Raw genomic sequence first — 22,797 nt, forward strand, 5'->3', positions numbered from 1 at the left:
CTCGGTCCTGCCAGAGGGGTTTTAGGTGCAGATGGGTGAACGCGGGATGCACAATTAAGGAAATAACTATGCTAGGGTGTTTTTTATAAAATTTTATCTTAGTCGGCAACTATATGAAGAGATATGGTCCTTCGGTGCACGATTAAATAAGTTTAGGGAGACAGATTTTGAGTTTGTAAGTTTATGTATCTAAGTGGCACAGAGGCACAAGTTAAAGGGCCGGTAGTGTATTTAACTCTCTCTCTATATATATAACATAAGCGTCATCAGCAGGTCTTGAAAAGAAGTCTAAACGAAGGAGGAGGAGCAGGAGCTCATGTGGTAGGAAGGAGCAAATTAAAATAACAATGGCGGACGCAGCAAGAGGCATGGGGTCTCCATCTCTCCCGGTGGCTAACGTGCAGGCGCTTGCCGAGACCTGCAACACCGGAGTTGACGAGCCGGTCCCCTGGAGATACCTCAGCAAGGATCCTACCGCGGAGGAGGTCGTAGCCGCCGACGACAGCGCTTGCGCGATTCCGGTCATCGATTTCCGTAAGCTGCTTGATCCGGAGTCGTCGTCGTCGGAGTGCGCCAGGCTGGGATCCGCATGCCACCACTGGGGATTCTTCCAGGTATGCGTAGTCGGGTGTATATATATATATATAAAGATGAACCATGCAAGCATGCGTCAGGCATATAGGAGTATAAGAGCAAGTATTATGGTGGACTGTAAGCTGGCTAAATGCTGATGTGGAGGAGAGAAGGAAGGAGAGAAGAGAAGCAGGCTTACAGCCAGCTTAGACAAAAAAACCAAGAATCTTTGGGAGAGAGATAAGTAGGTCATATATTAATAGTGAATAGTTAACTATTGTATGGGTGGGGCTGCAAGAAGACTGTAAAGAATCTTACATATTGATGAGGTGCACGTGCATGTGTATATTGCAGCTCATAAACCATGGAGTTCCGGATGAGGTGATTGCAAATCTGAAGAAAGACGTAGTCGGGTTCTTCAAGCAGCCGCTGGAAGCCAAGAAGGAATGCGCACAGCAAGCTGACAGCCTTGAAGGCTACGGCCAGGCCTTCGTCGTCTCTGAGGATCAGAAGCTGGACTGGGCAGACATGCTCTACCTCATTGTGCAGCCGAGGGAGTCGAGGGACATGCGCTTCTGGCCGACACGCCCTGCATCCTTCAGGGACTCCGTGGACTCGTACTCCATGGAAGCTTCGAAGCTAGCGTACCAGCTGCTGGAGTTCATGGCCAAGGGCGTGGGCGCCGCCGACGACGACGACGACCCGGCGGCGTCGCTGCGACTGCAAGGCGTGTTCCAAGGGCAGGTGCGGGGCATGCGGGTGAACTACTACCCGCCGTGCCGGCAGGCGGCGGACAGGGTGCTGGGCCTGTCGCCGCACACCGACCCCAACGGCCTCACGCTGCTGCTGCAGATGAACGACCACGACGTGCAGGGGCTGCAGGTCAGCAAGGACGGCAGGTGGTTCCCCGTGCAGGCGCTCGACGGCGCCTTCGTTGTCAACGTCGGTGACGCGCTCGAGGTACGAGTGTACGACTACGACGGCGTACTTGGTTTGGTGATTTGGTCCGGCCGTTTCTCTGTCGATGACTCCGCCTGTAAACGCCTGTGAACCAATTATTGCAGATCGTGAGCAACGGAGCGTTCAAAAGCGTTGAGCATAGGGCCGTGATACACCCAACCAAGGAGCGGATTTCGGCGGCGCTGTTCCACTTCCCCGACCAGGATCGGATGCTTGGTCCTCTGCCGGAGTTGGTGAAGAAAGGCGACAGAGTGCGGTACGGAACAAGAAGTTACCAAGATTTCTTGAAGCAATACTTCACTGCAAAGCTGGATGGAAGGAAGCTCATAGAGAGTTTCAAGTTAGAGTAGTAAAAACGACTCTATACATATCATTGGAGATTGGAGATGGAAGGAGATTGACGACCTCTCTCAACTCCAACAATAAATAAATGATCTTGTAACGACTAGCTCAATATATTCAGCCTTGAACTGGGTACTGTTTGGTTCTCTCTAAAATGTAACGCAACCTCGGGTATATGCAATTATATATGCATTATATTACCGTTACATCTGTTTGCTTCCTACTGTCCACGAATTCAAGCAACGATCACAGCTAGCTATGACTACTCCCCAACAATCGACGATGCCGCCTTGTTTGTTTGGCTGATAAGCTATGACAGAAAGTACTGTTGGTTGATTTGTTGTGAGAGAAAAACACTGCAGCTGATAAGCTCAAGCGACTGTGCACTGCGTACATTATCTTGTATTAGCCATTGTCCACAAATTCAAGCAACGCGTCATGTTGACTAGTGCACATGGAGCCATTGGTGCCTTTCACTTCGACTAGTGCACATGAAGCCATTAGTGCCTTGAGCATATGTATGGGTCCCCCCATGAAGGTATATTTCTGATCTTACTGTTTGTATATTCAGCAAGAATTAAGATGTTCATGTTGTTTACGATTAGTATGTTCATCATGGTTGTTATTGTAGTTTCTAATTGTAGTTCACACGTACACATATATGTTTCCACGAAATTACTACTATTTTTCTATATTAAGTTAACATGAAATGCCTAAATTTCTAACCGTTACTTTGTGCTTTTGAGCACATATTTGATTTGAAAATAAATTTTCGTAAGAGAAAACTTTTCTGCTTTGGAGAAGCTAAAGAATATGAGACCCAATACATAGATCTTTTTGGCTGTAATCCTAGCACTTTCCCAATGAGAAGAACGTTTCGAGAAATGTCTCGGTAGAAGAACGTTAGCAGGAAAGGGTGTGCGTGGAGAAACCACCCGGCCCCACAACAGGCCTGGGGGCTACACCGGCCCTCGGCACTAGAAGTTCAAAGGTCCTGCTAGGAACCATAGGGAGCTCGGGCCAAGTCTACACCCTAGCCACTGTCCGGGCCTTTACTCGGGGACCAACCAACTGAGGTTCCGAGCCAAGATCAGAAGTCGTCTCAGGAATCTATCAGGCACCTTGAGCCAGGCACTGCACCATCTGCCAGTTCCACAGCCGCGAGGCACTATCGGCAACTCCCTCGGTAAGGTCCCACAATGAGCATGACACAATAGGACAAGGGATTGCCCAAGCCCTAGGGGAAGAGGGCTCTAGGCCCGCTCATAAACCCCTCTAGCGAGGGAGGCTCCTTGCACACCAAGAAACCTCGAGAAGGCCCACCTGGGAGAGGCTCCACAACGACACTTGACGGACAAGCACTAGACTACCCAAGAGTCTTAGGGAGTGGTTATGGCATTGTCCACCCCCTCCTACACATCAATGGAGTACCAGACGAATTCAAGACGAAGGAAACCCTAGGTTAGAATTGACTCGATTTGTGCGCCACATGCCCTCCTTGGTATATAAGGAGAGGCAAGGGCAGCTAGACAAAGGGATGACTGGGCGGTTGATCAGGAGAATGATCAGCCAGGTAGAAACTAAGAACCCTAGAAAAGCACCACACAATCTTAATTCCTTTGTTGTAACCCCCAATTGAGCATTCCTAACACAAAGAATACCATATTGCTGGATGCAAGGCTCAGAGGCCGAAACCAGGTTAAACCGATTGTGTCCCTTGTGTGTTTTGAGTGTCCGAGCCACCGGAGACCCACATGTCGACCTCCGACGAACAAAACCAAGCATGTCGTGGTTCCAAACCCGCGACAATTAGCAGTAGAGATGGTGAGCACCTCTTGCTTCTACTTTTCTAATTTATAAGAGGGGGGATGAAGGGTGGAACGTGACATTGTAAACTTGTTCTCGTAATCAATGTATATCAGTTTGACCTCTGAAATCTCGAGTTCAATCTTTGCCCCTATTCTTTCTAGGTACGGTTTTTGGAGACTCCTTTGATTATTTGCTCTTATCTTTTTGGGCTGTTTGGTGTTGATCTTTTGGTGCTATGGCTTCCTGGGAACGTATCTACCATCTTGTTTAAACAGATTTCACACGAGCACCCAGAAATCGATTTTGAAAGAAAATGGACAAAAAGAAAACCATTTTGGAGAGCCCCTTCTTAGATCTGCTTTGATTCAGGGATAAGAAAGCACTCGGGAGTGATTTCGGGATATTGACCAAGTTCTCTCGTCGGATAATTTTTAATTGGCTCCAATGCTCATCCTTCTGCACGTTTCGTCGTATGCTCGCTTTCATGTGTCAAATGAATTCAGTATCACCACGTAAAGGCAAAGTGGACCACATCTTTTTGGCTGATCATATCAACAGTTTCCACAGACATTTATACACATCAGCGTCATCGACTGCACGTCCCTCAAAAGAAGCTGCACAAAGGAGCAGGAGGTGCCCGTGGGGAAGGAAGGAAGGAGCAATTAAATTAAACTATATATAGTATCATCAATGGCGGATGCAGCAAGAGAGATCGGGTCTCTTCCTGTGGCTAACGTACAGGCGCTTGCAGAGACTTGCAATAACGGCGGCCATGTCCAGGTGCCCCAGAGATACCTCACCAAGGATCCTGGTTCTGAGGAGGTCGTTGCTGCGGACGATAGCTCTCACGCAATTCCGGTCATCGATCTCCAGAAGTTGCTTGAATCCCAGTCATCGGAGGAGGAGTGCGCCAAGCTGGCTTCTGCCTGCCTCAACTGGGGCTTCTTCCAGGTATGTACGTAACTATGTGCTCATCTATATATTTTGACGCAAATTAAATCAATGGTACTCCCTCCATCCCAAATTATAAGTCATTTCAAGAATGTTGGAGAATCAAAACATCTCAACTTTGATCAAAATTATAGAGAGATTTATAACATCAATAGGTATTACTATGAAAATATAATTAATGAAGAATGTAATGATACTAATAAGTTGATACTATAAATATTATTATTTTACCATATAAATTTGGTCAAACTTAAGATGGTTTGACTCTCCAAGATTCTACATATAAGGTATATACGTGCAGCTTATCAACCATGGAGTGCCAGACAAAGTGATTGGAAACCTGAAGAATGACATAGCCGAGTTCTTGAAGCAGCCACTGGATGCCAAGAAGGAATGCTCGCAGCATGCTGGCAGTCTTGAAGGCTATCACTACTGGAAAACAGGACTTCGCCAAGTGCCTGGCGCACTTGGCGAAGGCCACTTTACAATTGGCGAAGGCTTCGCCGAGTGCCGCACTCGGCGAAGAGCACTCGGCGAAGATCTTGTCGGTGAAGAGCTCTTCGCCGAGTGCCAAATTTCGGCACTTGGCGAAGAAATGTTTTATTTTTTTAAAAAAAGTATTCTTCGCCAAGTGCCACGTGGCAGGCACTTGGCGAAGCCTCTGCCTTCACCAAGTGTCAGCCACGTGGCACTTGGCGAAGCCCCTCAGCCCGTGACTTTTACACTTGGCTTTCCCACCTTCGCCAAGTGCGGCACTTGGCGAAGAGGCCTTCGCCAAGTGCGGCACTTGGCGAAGCTGGGAAATTTTATTTTTTTAAAAAAAATGTCCGGGCTATTTCCGCGCAATCCGCTATTAGGACAGCGTATCCATCGACAATTACTCATCACATATATCACAATATAGCACATATATCACATATATCGCAATACAACCATCGACATGTCCACAACCACATATCATCCATCACAATCACATAAACACATCGTCCATCCTCGACGAACACCACGTCCAACACATAGTCCATCACATAGTCCATCACAATCCATCAACTAAGTCCAACACATAAACAAGTAAAGAGACGTGCGAGGTACCTACGGCTCCCCATGGTGAGCAGAGTGTGAATCAGCCCACTGGTCCCACACAGGGTCACCCTGCTGCGGCTGAGTAGAGGCACCCGGCGGCGGACGAGGGAGAGTCGGCCACCCGGCCTGCGGAAGAGGGCCACCGTAGACCCCGGCCTGTGGAGGAGGGCGAGTCGAGTACCCTGGCCAAGTGAACTGCGGAGGGCACCGAGGGGGCCACGTGTACTGCGGAGCAGCGCCAGGGTACACGTACTGTGGAGGAGGGGCACCGTGCAACCCTCCCTGTGGAGAAGGCCCCTGTGGAGAAGGCACCTCTGGTGGAGTCGGGTTCGAACCCGCTGACTGTGGCTGCACAACGAAGTAGGGAATCCGTTAGTAACTGTGAGATGATCGCAAAAGCTAAAGAAATCAATGACTTTGAAGGTACTCACCGGGGTCCCGAAATACACCACTGGCCCACCACCTGGCGCCTGCGAAGCTGCCTGGGCCTGCGCTGCCTGCGCGGCTGCCTGCGCTGCCTGCGCTGCCTCTAGTTGCTGTAGTAACGAGGGAGGGATGGGAGGTATTACCGCACCTGGTATCTGAATCGCCCCAAAGTAGCCAACCATCTCCTCCAAGACCTTTGCAGTGGCAGCTTGTACCTGGGCCTGGATCTGTTCCTGCATGTCACTCTGCATCTGATTCATCTGAGCCTGCAATATACGACACACAAGGTTTAAACAATGCAAAGGAAATGATCGAATACATAAAGCAATGGACAACGAAAGAAAGTGAAGTCACCTGAAAGGCCGCCACCATCTGCGCCGAGCTCTGCTGCCGAGGTCGTATGGGCACGGAGCTGCTCGTGCTCCTCGACCGAATCGTGGCGAGGTTGTCCACGGAGGACGAGGAGATGGCGCTGTTGGCCATCCAGTATCGGCCGTGCTGCTTCCCTCCTCCCAGCCTCATCACGAGGTCTGTGTCGAGGGGCTGGGCGGTCGGGTCGAAGTCGGCCCCATGGCGCTCGCGAGCCGCCGCCGTGTACTCCGTGAGCTTGGTGTAGGCGTTCTCGTTGGTGTACGCCTCGGGCCCGTGAGCTGGGTCGTACACGTTGTCCGGAGCTGTCGCCTTGCCCCTGTGTGCCAGGGCGTACGCCAAGTACTCGTTGCACTCTCGGTTCTCGTGCGACCGTGACTGCGAGGAAAACACAAAGACGATCACAAGTAATGAAAATTGAGCGTTAGAATTAAAAAATGAATAACACAAGTAATATACCCATCTCTCGGCGTACTGGGCGAGGGGCTGTGGGCCCTGGTGGTGTGGCAACCCAGGCATCTGCAAGCGGCACTCCTGACGCTCCATGTGCTTCGCATAGGCCTCCTCTGAGAGCCACTTGTCCACAATGTCCTCCCAGCAGTTGTGGTATGCACCGCACCAGTCCGGACACACCTGCATGCCATCAAAAGTGTTTGATACATCATAAGGTGAATTCAAGTCAACCAATTTGGAATGAAAGAAAACATAACAAATGATTTGTGCTTACGTTAAGGTACTGCTCCTTGGTGAGGTCGGTCCTCTGACACACCATCTCCCTAGCCTCTTGCTTGTCGACCCGTCGATTTTCCACGTCCCCGTAGTGCTTGATGATGCAAGAGAGCCGCGTCTCGTGGTAGAATTCCGAGAGGCGGTTTTTGGCGACCACGTCCAGCACCGCATTCGCCTGGTCCTCGTACCCCTCGTCGCACTTGTAGTAGTTCTGCATGCAAACGCGATGTAACCTTTCATTATTTGAAGAAGTATCGACAAGTGCGTAGTATTGACCAAGGCAGTACGATGAAGACTCACCCAGAAGTCTTGCTTGATCTTCTCAGCAACGCTGATGCCGAGCGACTGGTCCTGAGCGGTGTAGAAGGCCTCCCACGAGTACGGCGGCCCGTCCACCCCGGCATGGAAGACTTTGCCAGGGTAGTGTTTCCGAATGAGCAGAGTCACCGTGCCATTGATGTGGCGACCTCGCTCTCCGGACACAACGATCCAGTTCCTGCACAAGTAATTAAGAATAATTGCTAGTATGAGGTTTGAGTTTAAAAATGTCGTACGAACCAATAGTACAAATATACATGGTTACTTACTTGTTGCCGTTGGGTCTGATCACCGGGCGCTGGTGTGGGAGGGGCATAGCCTGGAGCCTAGAGGGCCCGCGCAGGTAGACTTTGCGGGTACCAGAGGAACTGGAACCCCCTCCACCTGTCGTCTCACCGTCGTCCTCGCCCCCCTGCTGGTGGTCGTCGTCCTCGCCCCCCTGCTGGTGGTCGTCGTCCTCGCCCCCTCGCTGGTGGTCGTCGTCCTCGTCCCCCCGCTGGTGGTCGTCGTCCTCGTCACCCGGGGGTGTCCGCGGGGGCGGCTCCTCCCTCGTACGTGTGCGGCGGCTCCTCGTCCTCCTCACCGACGGCTCTGCACCGTCGTCGGCGTCCCTCGACTGGTAGAGGGACGCGACCTGTCGCTGGGGTCTGCTGCCCGCTCTCCTACCTCCTCCCGGCATTGTGCCGAGTGCCTGCAATTACAAAGATTAAGCCAATTAGTACAAATACACAAGAAGTACTAATAAAGACATGCAAAATGAAATAAACATAATTACGAATAACAATTAAATATTACATGCAATTTAGTCCTCATCGCTATCAATGTTGTCGAACGATTCTCCCTCGCCTTCGCTACTAACAGCCTCGTCATGGTCACTCGGCGACTTCAAGCGCTCAAGCAATCGTAAGTCCCTAGCATCATTCACCTCATATCCCTCGTCCTCATCAACTTCGTTGTCTACTTCCATATCCATTAGTGAACGAATATCTATCTCCAACCTCCCTTCTAGCCCCTCAGGTTGAAAGAATTCTCCGACATATGTGTTAGGATCAAAGTTGTAATCGTCATCGTTCGGGACAGGCGCTTTACCACGTGGCGATACCAAGTGCACAAGGTACCAACCCTTGAGATTATTATTCTGTTGGCACGCCCATGGGAGATAATAAACTTGTGTGGCCTGTTGAGCCACAATATAGACATCATCTCCATGATACACGCGATCATGTCGAATTTCGACTTGCCCAATCTCAGGTGCTCTTCTGACGGCATCTGGATCGAACCAATGGCATCTGAATATAACTACATTGAGAGGTTTTGCACCCTCAAACGTGAGCTCAAATATTTCTTCAACTATGCCATAATAGTCGCGATCATCGGTGCCGGGCGTACGAACTCCGGTATTCGTGGTGCTTCGATTGGGCCGACTCTCCTCATAACTTCTCGTGTGAAAGCGATACCCATTGACATCGTAAACTGTGAATGAGTTGACCCTATAGGCGCAGCCACGAGCAACCTGTTTCAACTCATCATCAATATCAGGATCCTTGATGGCCTGCGAGGTGATGACAGGTATAGATCGTTACAGTAATTGCTCATACAACCAAAGTGGAATGTAAAAAGATCAAACATGGTAAGTTAGACGATACCTTCGTACTAAACCAGGAAATGAAATCAGGCGAATTATTTTTGAGAAGGTGATCTTCTTCTTGAGCAGAAGGTTCCCAATCCTTGGTCCAGGTTTCATGAATAAATTGTCGTTGATACTCATGCACTTCATCAAGGTTGAGCAACAAGTATAGCATGATCTTGCGCCACTCAAGATAGCATAAGGTCTTGGGGGTACCTGCACTTGCTCTTCCGAGTTGCCCTTTGAAAAGGCTCAGGTTCGACGAACTCTCGTTGTCATTGTAACGGGAGAGCGGATTGTGCACGCTAGGAAGATTATCCGTATAGTAATTGGTTGTGAAGTTCGACACCTCCTCAAGAATGGATGCCTCTGCGATGGAAGCCTCAATTCTGGCTTTGTTTCTACACTTTTTCCTCATAACCTTTAGACATCTCTCGATTGGATAACACCAACGGGCCTGCACGGGCCCCCCCATCTTTGCCTCGTACGGTAGGTGCAGAATCAGATGCTGCATCGGCAGGAAGAACCCAGGTGGAAAGATCATCTCCAGCTTGCATAGCAACACAGGTGCTACACTCTCTAGGTCACGAACGACGTCCCGAGACAACTCTTTGGCACAGAGCTGGCGGAAGAAGTAGCTCAACTCTGCCAACACGCGCCACACAGGCTCAGGTAGGTATCCTCGAGTCATCGCGGGTAGGAGCCGCTCAATCCATATGTGGAAGTCATGACTCTTCATGCCGTTGACTCGCAGGGTAGACAAGTTCACTCCCCTTCTCAGATTCGCCGCATACCCATCAGGGAACAATAATGTTTTCATCCACTGTAGAACTTCCTTCCTATGTTCCCGTTTCAGGATGTAATCAGCTGGAGTCCTTTTCCATCTCTTGCCGGCCGCAGGAGGCTTCATCACTAGATTTGGTCTATCGCACAACGTTTCCAAGTCCAATCGGGCCTTTACGTTGTCCTTTGACTTTTCCTGAATGTCCATGAGTGTTGCCCAAAGTGCCTCAGCGACATTCTTTTCAGTGTGCATTACATCGATGTTGTGTGGAAGAAGAAGGTCATCGAAATAGGGCAGCTTAGTCAAGCCCGACGTATGAGTCCACATGTGTTCATCTGCATATCCAATAAAACCACCATTGACTTCATCAACTTTCAGACCCTCTATCTCAGCACGGACCTCGGCAGGGCTCATCATGTGAGGAACTGGGTCGCGAACTTGAACACCCTTCCTGAAATGCTTGTTATCTCGTCTGAATGGATGGTTAGGAGGAAGGAACTGACGATGTTGGTCGAACGAAGAATACTTCCCACCACTCTTCAACCAAGTGAACCTCACAGCCGTCTTGCATATTGGGCATGGGAACTTCCCGTGAACACACCAAGCGCAGAATATGCCATACGCCAGGAAGTCATGCATGGAGTACTGGTACCACACATGCATTATGAAGTTCCTCTTTGTAGCTCGGTCGAATGTCAGTACACCGTGTTCCCAAGCATGGACCAATTCATCCCACAAAGGCTGCATGAACACACCCATATTGTTCCCCGGGTGTCCAGGTATTATCAGCGACAAGAATATGTTCTTCGGTTGAAACATGACGCCGGGGGGGAGATTGAGGGGGATCACGAACACGGGCCAACAAGTGTACGGGACCGCCATCATTCCATATGGGTTGAACCCATCTGTCACCAGCGCTACACGGACATTTCGTGCCTCCATGGCTTTACCGGGATGTTTGCCATCGAAGTGCCTCCATGCCTCACCATCCGACGGGTGGACCATTTTGTCTGGATTGTATCTTTTGTCATTCTTGTGCCATGTCATCTGTTTCGCTGACTCCTCCATCATGAACAGCCGTTGGATCCTCGGTATGAAAGGAAGGTACCGTAGGACCTTATGGGGGATACGGCTCTGTTGTAAGCTGCCAGCACTACTATTTACCTCAACATACCTAGAGGAATTGCATTTCGGACAGTGTGTTGCTTCCTTAAGATGTCCCCTGAACAGGACGCACCCTTCCTTACATGCATGAATCTGCTCATACGGCATCTTAAGTGCACGAAGAAGCTTCTTTGACTCATACGTGTTTTTAGGCAGAATGTGACCCTCCGGAAGAAGGGTGCCAATAATTGTCAACGTGAAATCAAAGTGCTCTCGACTCATGCTAAACTGCGACTTCATCCCCATCAAGCGTCCCAAGGCATCCAGCTGCGAAACCCTTGTGTGATCATGCAGGGGCTTTTGTGCCGATTTGAGCATCTCATAGAACGCTTTTGCGGATTCCTCTGGCTCGTCCTCCATTCCTTCCCCAAAATATGCGTCATGCGCGTCTTCCATCATGTCTGGCACCCCACCATCACAATCATACTCCTCTAGACGTTCTCTCACCACCTCCTCTCTAATTCGACTGGCTTCACCATGGTAGATCCAGCGGGTATAGTTCTCAACAAACCCGTACTTGAAGATATGTTTCCACATCTCACTCTTCTCGAATCTAGACATGTTCTTGCATTTGCTGCACGGACAAGGAATCCTTCTCGACCCTTTAGCGGCCTCGCCAAATGCATGCTCCAAGAACGCCATGGACTTTTGAACCCACTCTGTGGTCCTACATGCGAAGCCCGTGTACATCCACTCACGGTTTTCCATCCTCTGACATACACATGCGTGAGACAATAATACAAGTACGAAATGCATCTATAAGGCATCACTACAATGTAATAGGTGAAGGATAGGTCCTAATCCCACCCGAGGATGCGTAGATGAGGTTAGCTTCCATGCTCTACTCCCGTTCGAGTCCGAGTTTCGGCAGCACCTCCCCGCTGTTCTCCCGATACACGTCCTAGAAAGGAGAGTGTGTATCCGGAGAACAACGCGGAGGTGCTGCCGAAACTCCGACTCGGACCGGAGCTGAGCATGGAAGCTAACTCATCTACGCATCCGTGGGCTGTCCAAAGTATGTGGACAATCCGAAACAGATACGGTCAAGGAGGATATGCACTGATCAACATACCACCAACCATATCTCTTTCGGACGGGAGACGCCTAACTGGGCTAAACCGGTCTACATAATACAACGGTAAAGGTCGAGGGGTTATTTATACCTAAGGTGTCGGAGTTGAAAGGATAGCGGCGCAGTGGTGAGTTGACGCAGTGGCGAGTCGGTGCGGTGCAGGTAGAGCCGCAACGCCTAGGTGCTCCGACTCCGCTCGGACAGGTCCTGCTAAGCAATAGAACAAACAAAACACCATAAGTAAAAAAATTCGACAGAACCTCCCCTGTACGGGGATGTTTCAAAACCTGCAAGAAAATAGCTAGCCGGCTCGATGGCCGGCGTCCATAGTCGGGGCACGATGGCCCACACATCCCCAATCCCGGCACGAAGGCCGTTAACCATATACGTCAATCACATCAAGGGCCCAATGACCAAAAACTTAGTTCTTTACCAAGTTTCGTCTCCGGGGAGGTTGCACGTGTCGGACGATGGAGCGGCGGTGCTAGAGAGACGGCGGCACGGCTCTCCTTTCTCCTTCCCTCCTTCCCTTCTTCCCTTCTCCTCCCGGCCTCTCCCTTCTCCCTTCTCCAACTGGCCTCCCTCCCTTCTCCCTTCTCCTCCCGGCCTACCTCTGCTACCCCCCGCTGCCTTCTCTGGCTGCAGCGCGCGGGGGAGGGCCGGGGTCTCGGGCCACGGGGGCGCGGCGCGCTGGCCGGGCCGGGGCGCGGGGAGGGGCGCGCGGGGCGCGGGGAGGGCCGCGGTGGCCGGGCGGCGCTGGCCGGAGCGGGCGGGGCGCGGCGTGGGGCGGGCGGGGCGCGGCGCGCTGGCGGGCGGGGCGCGGGGGAGGCCGCGGCGGCCGGGCGGCGCTGGCCGGAGCGGGCGGCGGGGCGGGGCGCGGCGGCGGGGCGGGGCGCGCGGGGCGCGGGGCGGCGTGGGGCGGCGGCGGGGCGGGGCGTGCGGGGCGCGGGGAGGCGCGCGGCCGCCGGCGGGGTGCGGGGGCCGGGCGGAGGCGCGCGGCCGCCGGCGGCGGGCGGCGCCGGGCGCGTGCGTGCGGGGCGGGCGGCGCTGGGTGCGTGTGTGGTGTGTGTGCGGGTGAGTGCGTGTGTGGCGTGTGTGTTGTGTTTTCTTTTTTTTTTTTGAGTGAAATGCAGATTCGCCAAGTGCCAGATCGACGGGGAGATGTTGGGTTTCTGAACGTCCGACGTGCAAACTTGCTCCAAACTTTTTCAAATTTTTATCATAGCCTTCCCATACCATATCAAGGACGGTGGACAAGTTTCGTGGTTTTCCGAGTTCATTTGATTTTTTTATAATTAAAAAACCCCACGCACGCAAGTTGGAAGCGTTGCCCCGCGAGCACGCTCATCGACATTTGGTGCCAGGACATGGATTTGACCTAATTGCATCCACACAAGCAAGAATAACAACGTTGTAACCATAGGACACTATTATTCCATGCACCTGCAGTTCAAATCGAATTCGTCGGAAAAAATGGAACGAGTCGCAACTAAATGAAAAAATATAGAAAAAAAACTTCAAAATGCACCAAACCTTGACAAGTTACTAAAGATAGGGTACTAAACCTCCACAAAAAATTTGGGAGCAAAACTCAAAAAGAAAAATTTTGACTTCGCCAAGTGCTAGGGTTGGTACTTGGCGAAGAGGTCTTCGCCAAGTGCCAGCAACGTGGCACTTGGCGAAGAGCGCTTCCAGGCAATTTCCCAGGGTCCTCTCTTCGCCAAGTGCCACGTGTATGGCACTCGGCGAAGCCTCGTCTTCGCCAAGTGCCAGACGGAGGCACTTGGCGAAGCCGACGGCAAGGGATGGGGATGGATGCCGTCAGGCTTCGCCAAGTGCCTTTCTTCGCCGAGTGCTTGGCACTTGGCGAAGAGGCCATTTCGCCAAGTGCGTTTCTTCGCCGAGTGCTTGGCACTTGGCGAAGCCTTCTTCGCCAAGTGCTGGCGTCGCCAAGAGCCAGGCACTTGGCGAAGCCTTCTTCACCAAGTGCCCGATTTTTGGCACTCGGCGAACTCTGGGGCACTTGGCGAAGCCTGGGTTTCCTGTAGTGTATGGACAGGCGTTTGTTGTGTCTGAGGATCAGAAGCTGGACTGGGCGGACATGCTCTACCTTCAGGTTCATCCGAGTGAGTCCAGGGACATGCGCTTCTGGCCTACTCGCCCTGCATCCTTCGGGTGACGATACTGATCGATACCTTTGCATATTTATTAATTCTCCCATTCATGATCAGCTCTATAGTCTTTTTTTTTTAACTTATTACTGGAGTATATGCATATATAGATATAGAATTAGCTGGTAATAATAATAATAACCTCGATATTTTGTCTTAATTATTTGATTATTATTCAGTCACTCCGTAGACGCGTACGCCTCGGAGACCAGAGAGCTGGCGTATCGGTTGCTGGAGCTGATGGCCAAGGCCGTGGGCGCCGAGCCGCCGGCGGTGCTGCTCGGCGTGTTCCAAGGGCAGCCGCAGGGCATGCGGGTGAACTACTACCCACCGTGCCGGCAGGCGGCGGACCGGGTGCTGGGCCTGTCGCCGCACACCGACGCGGGTGGCCTCACGCTGCTGCTGCAGATGGACAACGCCGCCGTAGACGGCCTGCAGATCAAGAAGGACGGCAAGTGGTTCTCCGTGAACGTCGTCGATGGCGCCTTCGTCGTCAACGTTGGCGATGCACTTGAGGTATAGTATAGTAGTACGTAGGTGCGTGGTGTCCCCGTCTAATCACGTTGAAAACGTGTGTTTTCCTTCTGCCTTTTCTGGGGAGGAAATTTTTGAGGTAGACATTTTGAGGAATTTTTGAGGTACGTCTGTCTGTGGTGCTGATGTACCCTGTCTTGCAGATCATGAGTAATGGGAAATTCACCAGTGTTGAGCATAGGGCCGTGATACACCCGGCCAAGGAGCGAATTTCAGCGGCAATGTTCTTCTATCCTTGCCCTCATATGATGGTTGGTCCTTTGCCAGAGTTCGTGAAAGGCGATAAAGAGCGGTATGGATCAACGAGTTATGAGGATTTCATGAAGCATTACTTTGCAACAAAGCTTGACGGAAGGAAGCACCTAGAGAGATTGAAGTTGGAGCAGTAGCTACCCACACCTCCTCTACCTTACGTCTGTACCTATCGCTGGAGGCACCAATAAATTATATGACAATGACCAGCACACAATAATTCTTTTTTTTTCTTTTGCCAATATATTGAGCACAAAATAATTAATTCTGTCTTCAACAGGAAAGCTTGTGTGTTTGTTCTCAAGGTAATATGCAAGCGGTTGCTCCAGAACAACGACTTCTCATGCCACATGGGTCAATAACAAAACTACTATAAGTTTTTACGGACCGGAGTGTTAGTACACCCCTCCACGACACATGAAACAAGTGTTGATGCTCTGAATACCATCTGTAACACTCCACATTACCACTCCACAGGCATATACAACAAAATCTGATGCTCTAAATACTGTATCTAACACTCCACGTCTAAAATCTGCTTATATGGCCTAGATCTGTACGTGGAATGGACCTGTGTATGTATAACACCTATTTTACACTCTCATTCTCGCTTTGTATAAAAGGGTTAACCCAAAGGTGCTATATTTGGAATGACAATGATTAAGTTATCCATCACCTCTAAAGTTTTGAGGCGGTACTGAACCCACCAACCACAACTCCTCATGTCCCATATGGGGCTAACTTTACTACAGGATACTAACGGGCAAGGGTGTTACATTCACCGCCCTTAAGGTTGACGCCCTCGGCAGCTCACCACATGTGCAACAGATGTCCAGAGCCACCCCTTGGTACACCTCACGGGCACATGCAACAAGGGTTGATGCTCTGAATACCATATGTAACATCCTACGTCCAAAATCTGCTTATACGACCCCAGGTGCTACGCGTATGCAGGCTCATTCCACATGTGGAGCTAGACCATATAAGCAATTTTTGGACGCAGAATGTTATAGTCTTTCATGAATGCCCTAATGCTACGCTCATGAATATTTTTTGTTTGCTATGAATAGAATATTCATATTCCATTACTAGTTAAAATATGCTAATTGGTGCTTCTTTATAGGCTCTATCTCCAGTAGGCCCAAATCTATCCCACTACTACAAAACAATTTTTGGGAACATGGTAGGTGGCTCTTGATTGAGCCATCAATATACTGCCCTATGAATCAAGCCACCTCTTTAGATGTTGTAGATGCATCTTTAGAGGTGGCTCCATATTCAGTTGTCTCTACCATTGATACTATAGAGGCGGCTAGAGTTACCAGCTACCTTTGAAAATAGTTACTTTTTTAGAGGCGGTGGGTAACTCTAGCCACTTCTATAGAGCCAATTACAGTGGCGGCTAGATAATGTGCCACTTTTGGTTCTAGTATATGTAATCTGACACTCACCCACTTTGTCTCCTCCTCTCCCCCAAACCCTATCTTCGTCTCCTCCAAACCCTCGCTTTTGCCTCTCCGCAAAACCCAATCTTTGCCTCCAAACCCTCGCGTGCGCGGCAATGTTCGACCATCATGGCTACGACAACAACACGCGGGCGCGAAGTGTATGGTGCCAATTTTCACCCTCGGGTGGCGACTGTGGGGACAACTAGACTGTGGTGCATTGGAACCTGTTGTACCTCATTGACTCTGACTAGGTGGGGAAGCCGACTAACATGTGCCTCACCTTGCAAGGCGGGGCCGCAGGGGGTCCTCCATCCGGAGGGCCGGCAATGGCGCGAGTGCGGCGACCCCTGCAGCGGGGTGGAGTAAAGGTGCAGCGATGTCGACCCCGGCATCAACTTCGACCCCCACAAAGTAGGCTAAGGTGCCTCGACGGCGACCACCACTAAGAAGAAGGTTGTGTCCACCGATGGGCAGGGCAAAGGCACGAAAAAAGTCGGTTAGACCATTTCTTTGATGTGTACATGCAAGAAGATTTAGGGAGTTAGGGTTAATCAATGCACTTATGAGGATTCAACATTGTAATGTGATGCCTATTTCCTAGTATACTTCATTGAATTAGTGACTAGAGATGTTTATCTTATTTAGTTAATCTAGTGTTTAATGTGATTGGTGACTGACGATGTATTTTACTGGATTGACTAAAGATGTTTATCAATTTATCTGATTAGTTATCTAGATTGGTGATTGAAGATATGATGCATATTTCTTTGGCCCCGTTTGGATCTTTGGAATTGAGTTTGTTTTAATCACCATACTTTAGCGATATATTAATTTAGCTAATATGGTTGTACATGCATTATATTTGTATATATTATTATTGGCTATACAAGAGAGATACTTATGTATTGCATTTCTACCTAAGAGGTCAAGTTAAAGAGCGTATTATAAGTTGCAAAGTAGAAATATATAATATTGATATATAGAATCAATTTCTATCTCCCATCTCATGAATGAGATAGGCTTATATATGAACTTTGAAAAGATGCTTTGTTACTTATGAGATGTCTTATACTCTTGTCGGTTTTGTTTCCTCTGTGTTGGAAATGTTACCATGACTTTTAAGTCTACAACTGTCATTGTTCTGAAGGCTTAATTTTTGCAGCATACTTCTTCCACAAGAATAGTAGGTAATCATCACTTTGTGGCTGTGAAAACTTTTGACCAATCTGCAAAACATGCCAAATCAGCAATGGTTGAACTGATCTGCTTGAGTTGGGTGGCAGTTTATAAAACATGCGGGTGAATTACTACACGTTGTCTTGTTGGTTTGGCTGATAAGTCATGATATAAAGTACTATTGGTTGATTTATTGTGAGAAAAAAATACTACTAAATACCTAGAAGATTCGGCTAATAAACTTAAACGAACATTCTTGCCAGACTCACCGGCCGGGTGCTGGGTCTGTCGCCACACACCAATGCATCTGGCCCTGAGGCTGCTGCTGCAGATGAATAACGATGTGCAGGGCCTACAGGTTAAGGCCTTGTTTAGATACACCCAAAAACCCAAAACTTTACAAGATTCTCCGTCACATCGAATTTTGTAGCACATGTATAAAGTATTAAATATAAATAAAAAATAACTAATTACATAGTTTACATGTAAATCACGAGACGAATTTTTTAAGCTTAGTTACTCTATAATTAGACAATGTTTGTCAAATAAAAACAAAAATGCTACAATGTCAAAATCCAAAAACTTTTTACATCTAAACAAGTCCTAAGAAGAATGGCAGGTGGTTCGCCGTGGACGCCGTGGACGGTGCAGCGCCTTCATCGTCAACGTCGGTGACGTGCTTGAGGCACAGTTGATGATCATATCGCTAGCCATTACGTGACGGGGAAAGAGAAAAAATACTCCAAAATTTTATTGTGAACACCATATGTTGTTGTCATTTCCTTTATTTATTACAGATAGTGAGCAATGGAGAGTTCAGAAGCGTTGAGCATAGGGCCGTGATACACCCAAGGAGTGGATTTGGCGATGTTTCACTGTCCTAGCCTGAATCTGAAGCTCTGTCCTCTGCCGGAGTTCGTGAAGAAAGGCAAGAAGTTGCGGTATAGGCCTTGTTTAGTTCCAAAATTTTTGTAAAAATCGACACTGTAGCACTTTCGTTTGTATTTGATAAATATTGTCCAATCACGGACTAACTACACTCAAAAGATTTGTCTCGTCAATTCCGACCAAACTGTGTAATTAGTTTTTATTTTCGTTTATATTTAATACTTCATGCATGCGTCTAAAAATTCGATGTGACGAGAAATCTGAAAAAAAATTTAAAAATTTTTTGGGAACTAAACAAGGCCATAGATCGACGAGCTACCCGGATTTTTTGAAGCAGTATTTTGCAGCAAAGCTTGATGGAAGGGAGCGCTTAGAGTGATTGGAGTTGGAGTAGTATCCCTGCTGTTCTCGGCTATCTCAAGTACTCCTTCCATCCTAAAAATCATAAGTTATTTTAAAAATTTTGGAGAGTCAAAATATGTTAAGTTTAACCAAATTTATATGGTAGGATAATAACATTTATGATATACTAACTAAGTATCATTAGTTTCTTTATTAATTATATTTTCATAGTATACCTATTTGATGTCATAAATCTTTGTCATTTTTTTTATAAATTTGGTCAAACTTGAACTCTCCAAGATTCTTAGGATGACTTGTAATTTGGAGTGGAAAAAGTATATTGTCAAAGAATCTATGTTAATGGATGAGTTGGATATTCACCTACGGGCCATTATGGGAGAGGAAGAATGTTCATTAGCAATTTTGAGGACTTGGTTCACATTTCTAGTAGTATAACAATAATAATTGTAAATCCAAAGATGGGCCTGCTATACACTCCAGCCCACTAATTCCTTGAGGCCTCTTAAATGGGCCTGCTATACACTCGACCCCACAACAGCAAAATAATAACGCTTATCAAGAAATAAAAAAAAATACATGAGGATAGTAATTGAGAGGCTAAGAGAGACTCGTGGATGATAAATGTGAGAATGACATGATGGATATGTGCGTGCTCATGTCATGGATGATGAGTGATTGTTAAGGTGAGTTGATCAAACTTAATTTGTAATGGGGTTAGTGTGATTTGGACTACTAAGGCGTTGAGTTGGCGTGTGTTCTGCCATATATCTCCTATCTCGTGAATGTGTAGATGTTAAGTTTCACCAAGTTAGTGCTACCAAAAACATATTGGCATTAAAGGATGTGTTTGATTTGAGCTCTAATAGGCAATGCGCAGATGATCATGGCCCTATAAGTCTAAAATCAGAGGCCTCATGAGTACTACCTAGCCAACCAAATTTGCCCTAAGTATCATGTTGGGCGAGAGGTGGAAATTAGGATTAGACAATCAAAGGAGAGTACATAAGTAAAAAAAGCAATCCACGTATCCATTACTAAAGGCTTACCAACCAATATATTTATGAATCATGTAGCCGGAATGGGTTTATTTGATAAGCCTCTAGTTGTGAATAAGGGACCATAATGCAAACCACCTCTAGTTGCTTATTGTTGGCACCGTATGATCTAGTGATGGGTAGTTAGTGTCTAGTGTATCATCTGGTGGTGCTATTAAGAGTTGAACTTGCAGGTAACATGCTTAGTGAGGGTCTCTGTATGATCTAGTGGTACCTGTGTGGTGCCTTGTGTGGATGGATATGGTGGTACTGTGCATCTACTAAGTTCAAGTTGGCCAATTGGCAGAGCCACGATGGGTCCGCACGACGGTGAACCATCGTCGTCCCGGCCCTGGACAGCGCCGCCATCTCGGCGGACCCGGACAAGGCGCTGGAGGACTACGTGGCGTCGCTGTCGACGCTCCCCATGGACTTCCCGACCTCCGAGGCGGCGTACGTGCGCCGTGGTGCTCCGCATCCACCACGCGCTCGGCGACGGCACGTCGCTGGTGTCGCTCCTCCGGCGTGCACGCGGAGCGCCGCCGACCCCAGGGCCGAGGGCCCTGCCGGCCATGCCTGCGCCGCCGCCGCCGCCGCGTCGTCGTCTACGGCGCCCCGCCGCGGCCCGCGTGGTCGGCGGGAGCCCTGGCGCTCGCTGTGTGGGTGCTGGCGTGCGCGCGCCGTGCTCGCGTGGAACACCGTGGTGGACGTGGCGCGCTTCGTCGCCATATGGCGCTGCAGCTGGTGCGCGACCCGCCCAGGCGCCCACGGTGTTCGCGGGCGTCGAGTTCAGGCGCAAGCGGTTCGTCATGCGCACCCTCAGCCTCGACGACGTCAAGCTCGTCAAGCACGCTCTCGGCTGTGTGAGTCGTCGTCGTAGTAACACAACCATGCATCATGCATGCACATTTTTTTCTTCTACCGTTCTATATATACGTGCTGTATAATGCTGCATGCATATGGTGTTTGACATCTGATCTGTTTCCGTGCATATGCCGACGCACACTGTGACGGTAAATGACGTGCTATAGTGGGGGTCACGTCTGCTGGCTGCTGCTCTGTCACGGTATCATTTCCGAAAGCTAGATGACGAGCAAGACACACAAGCAGAGGCACATGCTTTAGATCGGTCCTTTTTGTCAATCTAAGGCCAACGTCCGGCATACAAGTAAGTAATTACATTACACCGACGACACCTATATGTACTGTACGTATTATTAGACATTTTTTTTTTATTTTTTTAGACCAAAGCATCCATCTAGCTTTATTAGAAAGCGTAACGAACACTCACGGTCCAGACTAGGTTTATAATATTTATAGTTTTGGCTCAACCAAAGAGAAACACAAAAGCTCGATTTTCTCTCTATAGAACTCTAAAGAACCATGTGGGACGATAACCAAAGAGAAATACAAAAGCTCGATGCTCTCGTTTTGGCTAAAGAGCATCCAAATAGGGACGTCAAATATAAACAAAGTACTATAATAACTAAATTCAAATTTTTTCATCAACTAAATAAAGCCTTAATTCCATTGCTTTAAATCGATACTAAAGTTCTTTCGAGGATAAAAAAGGAAAAAGTTTACTTTTCTTCTCTCAATTTTCACGAAAGTCTGTTTTCCTCCCTCAACTCTAAAACTAGGCAAATCACCTCCCTAAACTTTCCAAACCGTGTATTTTACATCACTTGAGCGGTTTTGAAGGTGGGTTTGATACATTCGGTGGTTTGCTACAGTAAAAATGATTTTGTCTTTTTCTTTTTTTATTTCAGCTAAATCTTTGAAAAATCATAAAATAGAAAATCCTTTTTTTTACCTCCATATAAGTAGATCTACACAATAAACACATAATATTGTATGTTTTAGTAAAAAGTTTTTGCTATGAAGGTTTTGTCTTTTTATTTTTCATTTATTGTAGCTAAATATTTGAAAAATCATAGTAAATTACAGAAAAACCATAAAATAGAAAACTCAATTTTGTTAGACTCCACATGAGCATATCTACACTGCAATATATAATATAGTATACTTTAGTACAATTTTTTTATTGTAAATTTAGATATATGCTTTTTATAATTAATTGAAATAATTTATAGCTGTAGCTTCTATAATTATTTTGTCGGACTAAAGGGTACCCATATTATATGTTCATGGTGTATATATACTCATGTGAAGTCCAACAAACTTAGATTTTCTATTTTATGATTTTTTTATGATTTACTATAATTTTCAAAGATTCAGCCAAATAAATTAAAAAAAAAGATAAAACCTTTATAACAAAAACATCGCACTAAAACATACTATATTATATGTTTACTGAGTAGATCTACTTATGTGAAGTCCAAAAACATTAGATTTTCTATTTTATAATTTTTATGTGATTTACTATGATTTTCAAAGATTCGGCCGAAATAATTAAAAAAAGGAAAAAAACAAAAAACACCGTAAGTGTAGCGAAACCATCTTTCACTTCACTATAACAAAACCGCTTTCGAAACCACTCTAAGGAAGTAAAATGTACGGTTTGAAAAGTTGAGGGAGGTGGTTTACCTAGGCCTTGTTTAGATGCACCCAAAAACCCAAAACTTTACAAGATTTTCCATCACATCGAATCTTACGGCACATGAATAGAACATTAAATATAGATAAAAAAGATAACTAATTACACAGTTTACCTGTAAATCACGATACAAATCTTTTAAGCCTAGTTACTCCATGATTGGACAA

The 22,797-nt window shown here is 47.8% G+C and overlaps 2 protein-coding genes and 1 pseudogene across 3 annotated transcripts; all 3 read left to right on the forward strand.

Annotated features, from left to right (window-relative positions):
- On the forward strand, positions 254–2,081 carry LOC8082622 (S-norcoclaurine synthase 1). The gene is made up of 3 exons (XM_002465198.2): positions 254–614; positions 928–1,533; positions 1,638–2,081. The coding sequence occupies exons 1-3, from the start codon at positions 348–350 to the stop codon at positions 1,881–1,883; spliced, it is 1,119 nt and encodes a 372-aa protein (XP_002465243.1). The 5' UTR covers positions 254–347; the 3' UTR covers positions 1,884–2,081.
- LOC8082623 (S-norcoclaurine synthase 1) lies at positions 4,283–15,806 on the forward strand. Of its 2 annotated transcripts, none has more exons than XM_021456597.1 (5): positions 4,283–4,635; positions 5,009–5,059; positions 14,258–14,382; positions 14,558–14,894; positions 15,056–15,806. In XM_021456597.1, exons 1-5 carry the CDS (start codon positions 4,375–4,377, stop codon positions 15,299–15,301), a joined length of 1,020 nt encoding a protein of 339 aa, XP_021312272.1. In that variant the 5' UTR covers positions 4,283–4,374; the 3' UTR covers positions 15,302–15,806. The 2 variants fall into 2 exon arrangements, with proteins under 2 accessions (XP_021312272.1, XP_021312263.1); XM_021456588.1 differs by having other exon boundaries at positions 4,285–4,635; positions 4,937–5,059; positions 15,056–15,805.
- Positions 20,118–21,335, forward strand: LOC8082624 (annotated as a pseudogene).

This window comes from Sorghum bicolor, chromosome 1 (genome assembly GCF_000003195.3).
Source record: "Sorghum bicolor cultivar BTx623 chromosome 1, Sorghum_bicolor_NCBIv3, whole genome shotgun sequence".
Taxonomy (NCBI): domain Eukaryota; kingdom Viridiplantae; phylum Streptophyta; class Magnoliopsida; order Poales; family Poaceae; genus Sorghum; species Sorghum bicolor.

Excerpts from the sequence above, each read along its gene's own strand:
- LOC8082622 (XM_002465198.2), top strand. The coding sequence starts at position 348 with ATGGCGGACGCAGCAAGAGGCATGGGGTCTCCATCTCTCCCGGTGGCT. Across the intron at positions 615-927 it reads ACCACTGGGGATTCTTCCAG|CTCATAAACCATGGAGTTCC; the intron begins GTATGCGTAGTC and ends TGTATATTGCAG. Across the intron at positions 1,534-1,637 it reads ACGTCGGTGACGCGCTCGAG|ATCGTGAGCAACGGAGCGTT; the intron begins GTACGAGTGTAC and ends CAATTATTGCAG.
- LOC8082623 (XM_021456588.1), top strand. The coding sequence starts at position 4,375 with ATGGCGGATGCAGCAAGAGAGATCGGGTCTCTTCCTGTGGCTAACGTA. Across the intron at positions 4,636-4,936 it reads TCAACTGGGGCTTCTTCCAG|CTTATCAACCATGGAGTGCC; the intron begins GTATGTACGTAA and ends ATATACGTGCAG. Across the intron at positions 14,895-15,055 it reads ACGTTGGCGATGCACTTGAG|ATCATGAGTAATGGGAAATT; the intron begins GTATAGTATAGT and ends CCTGTCTTGCAG.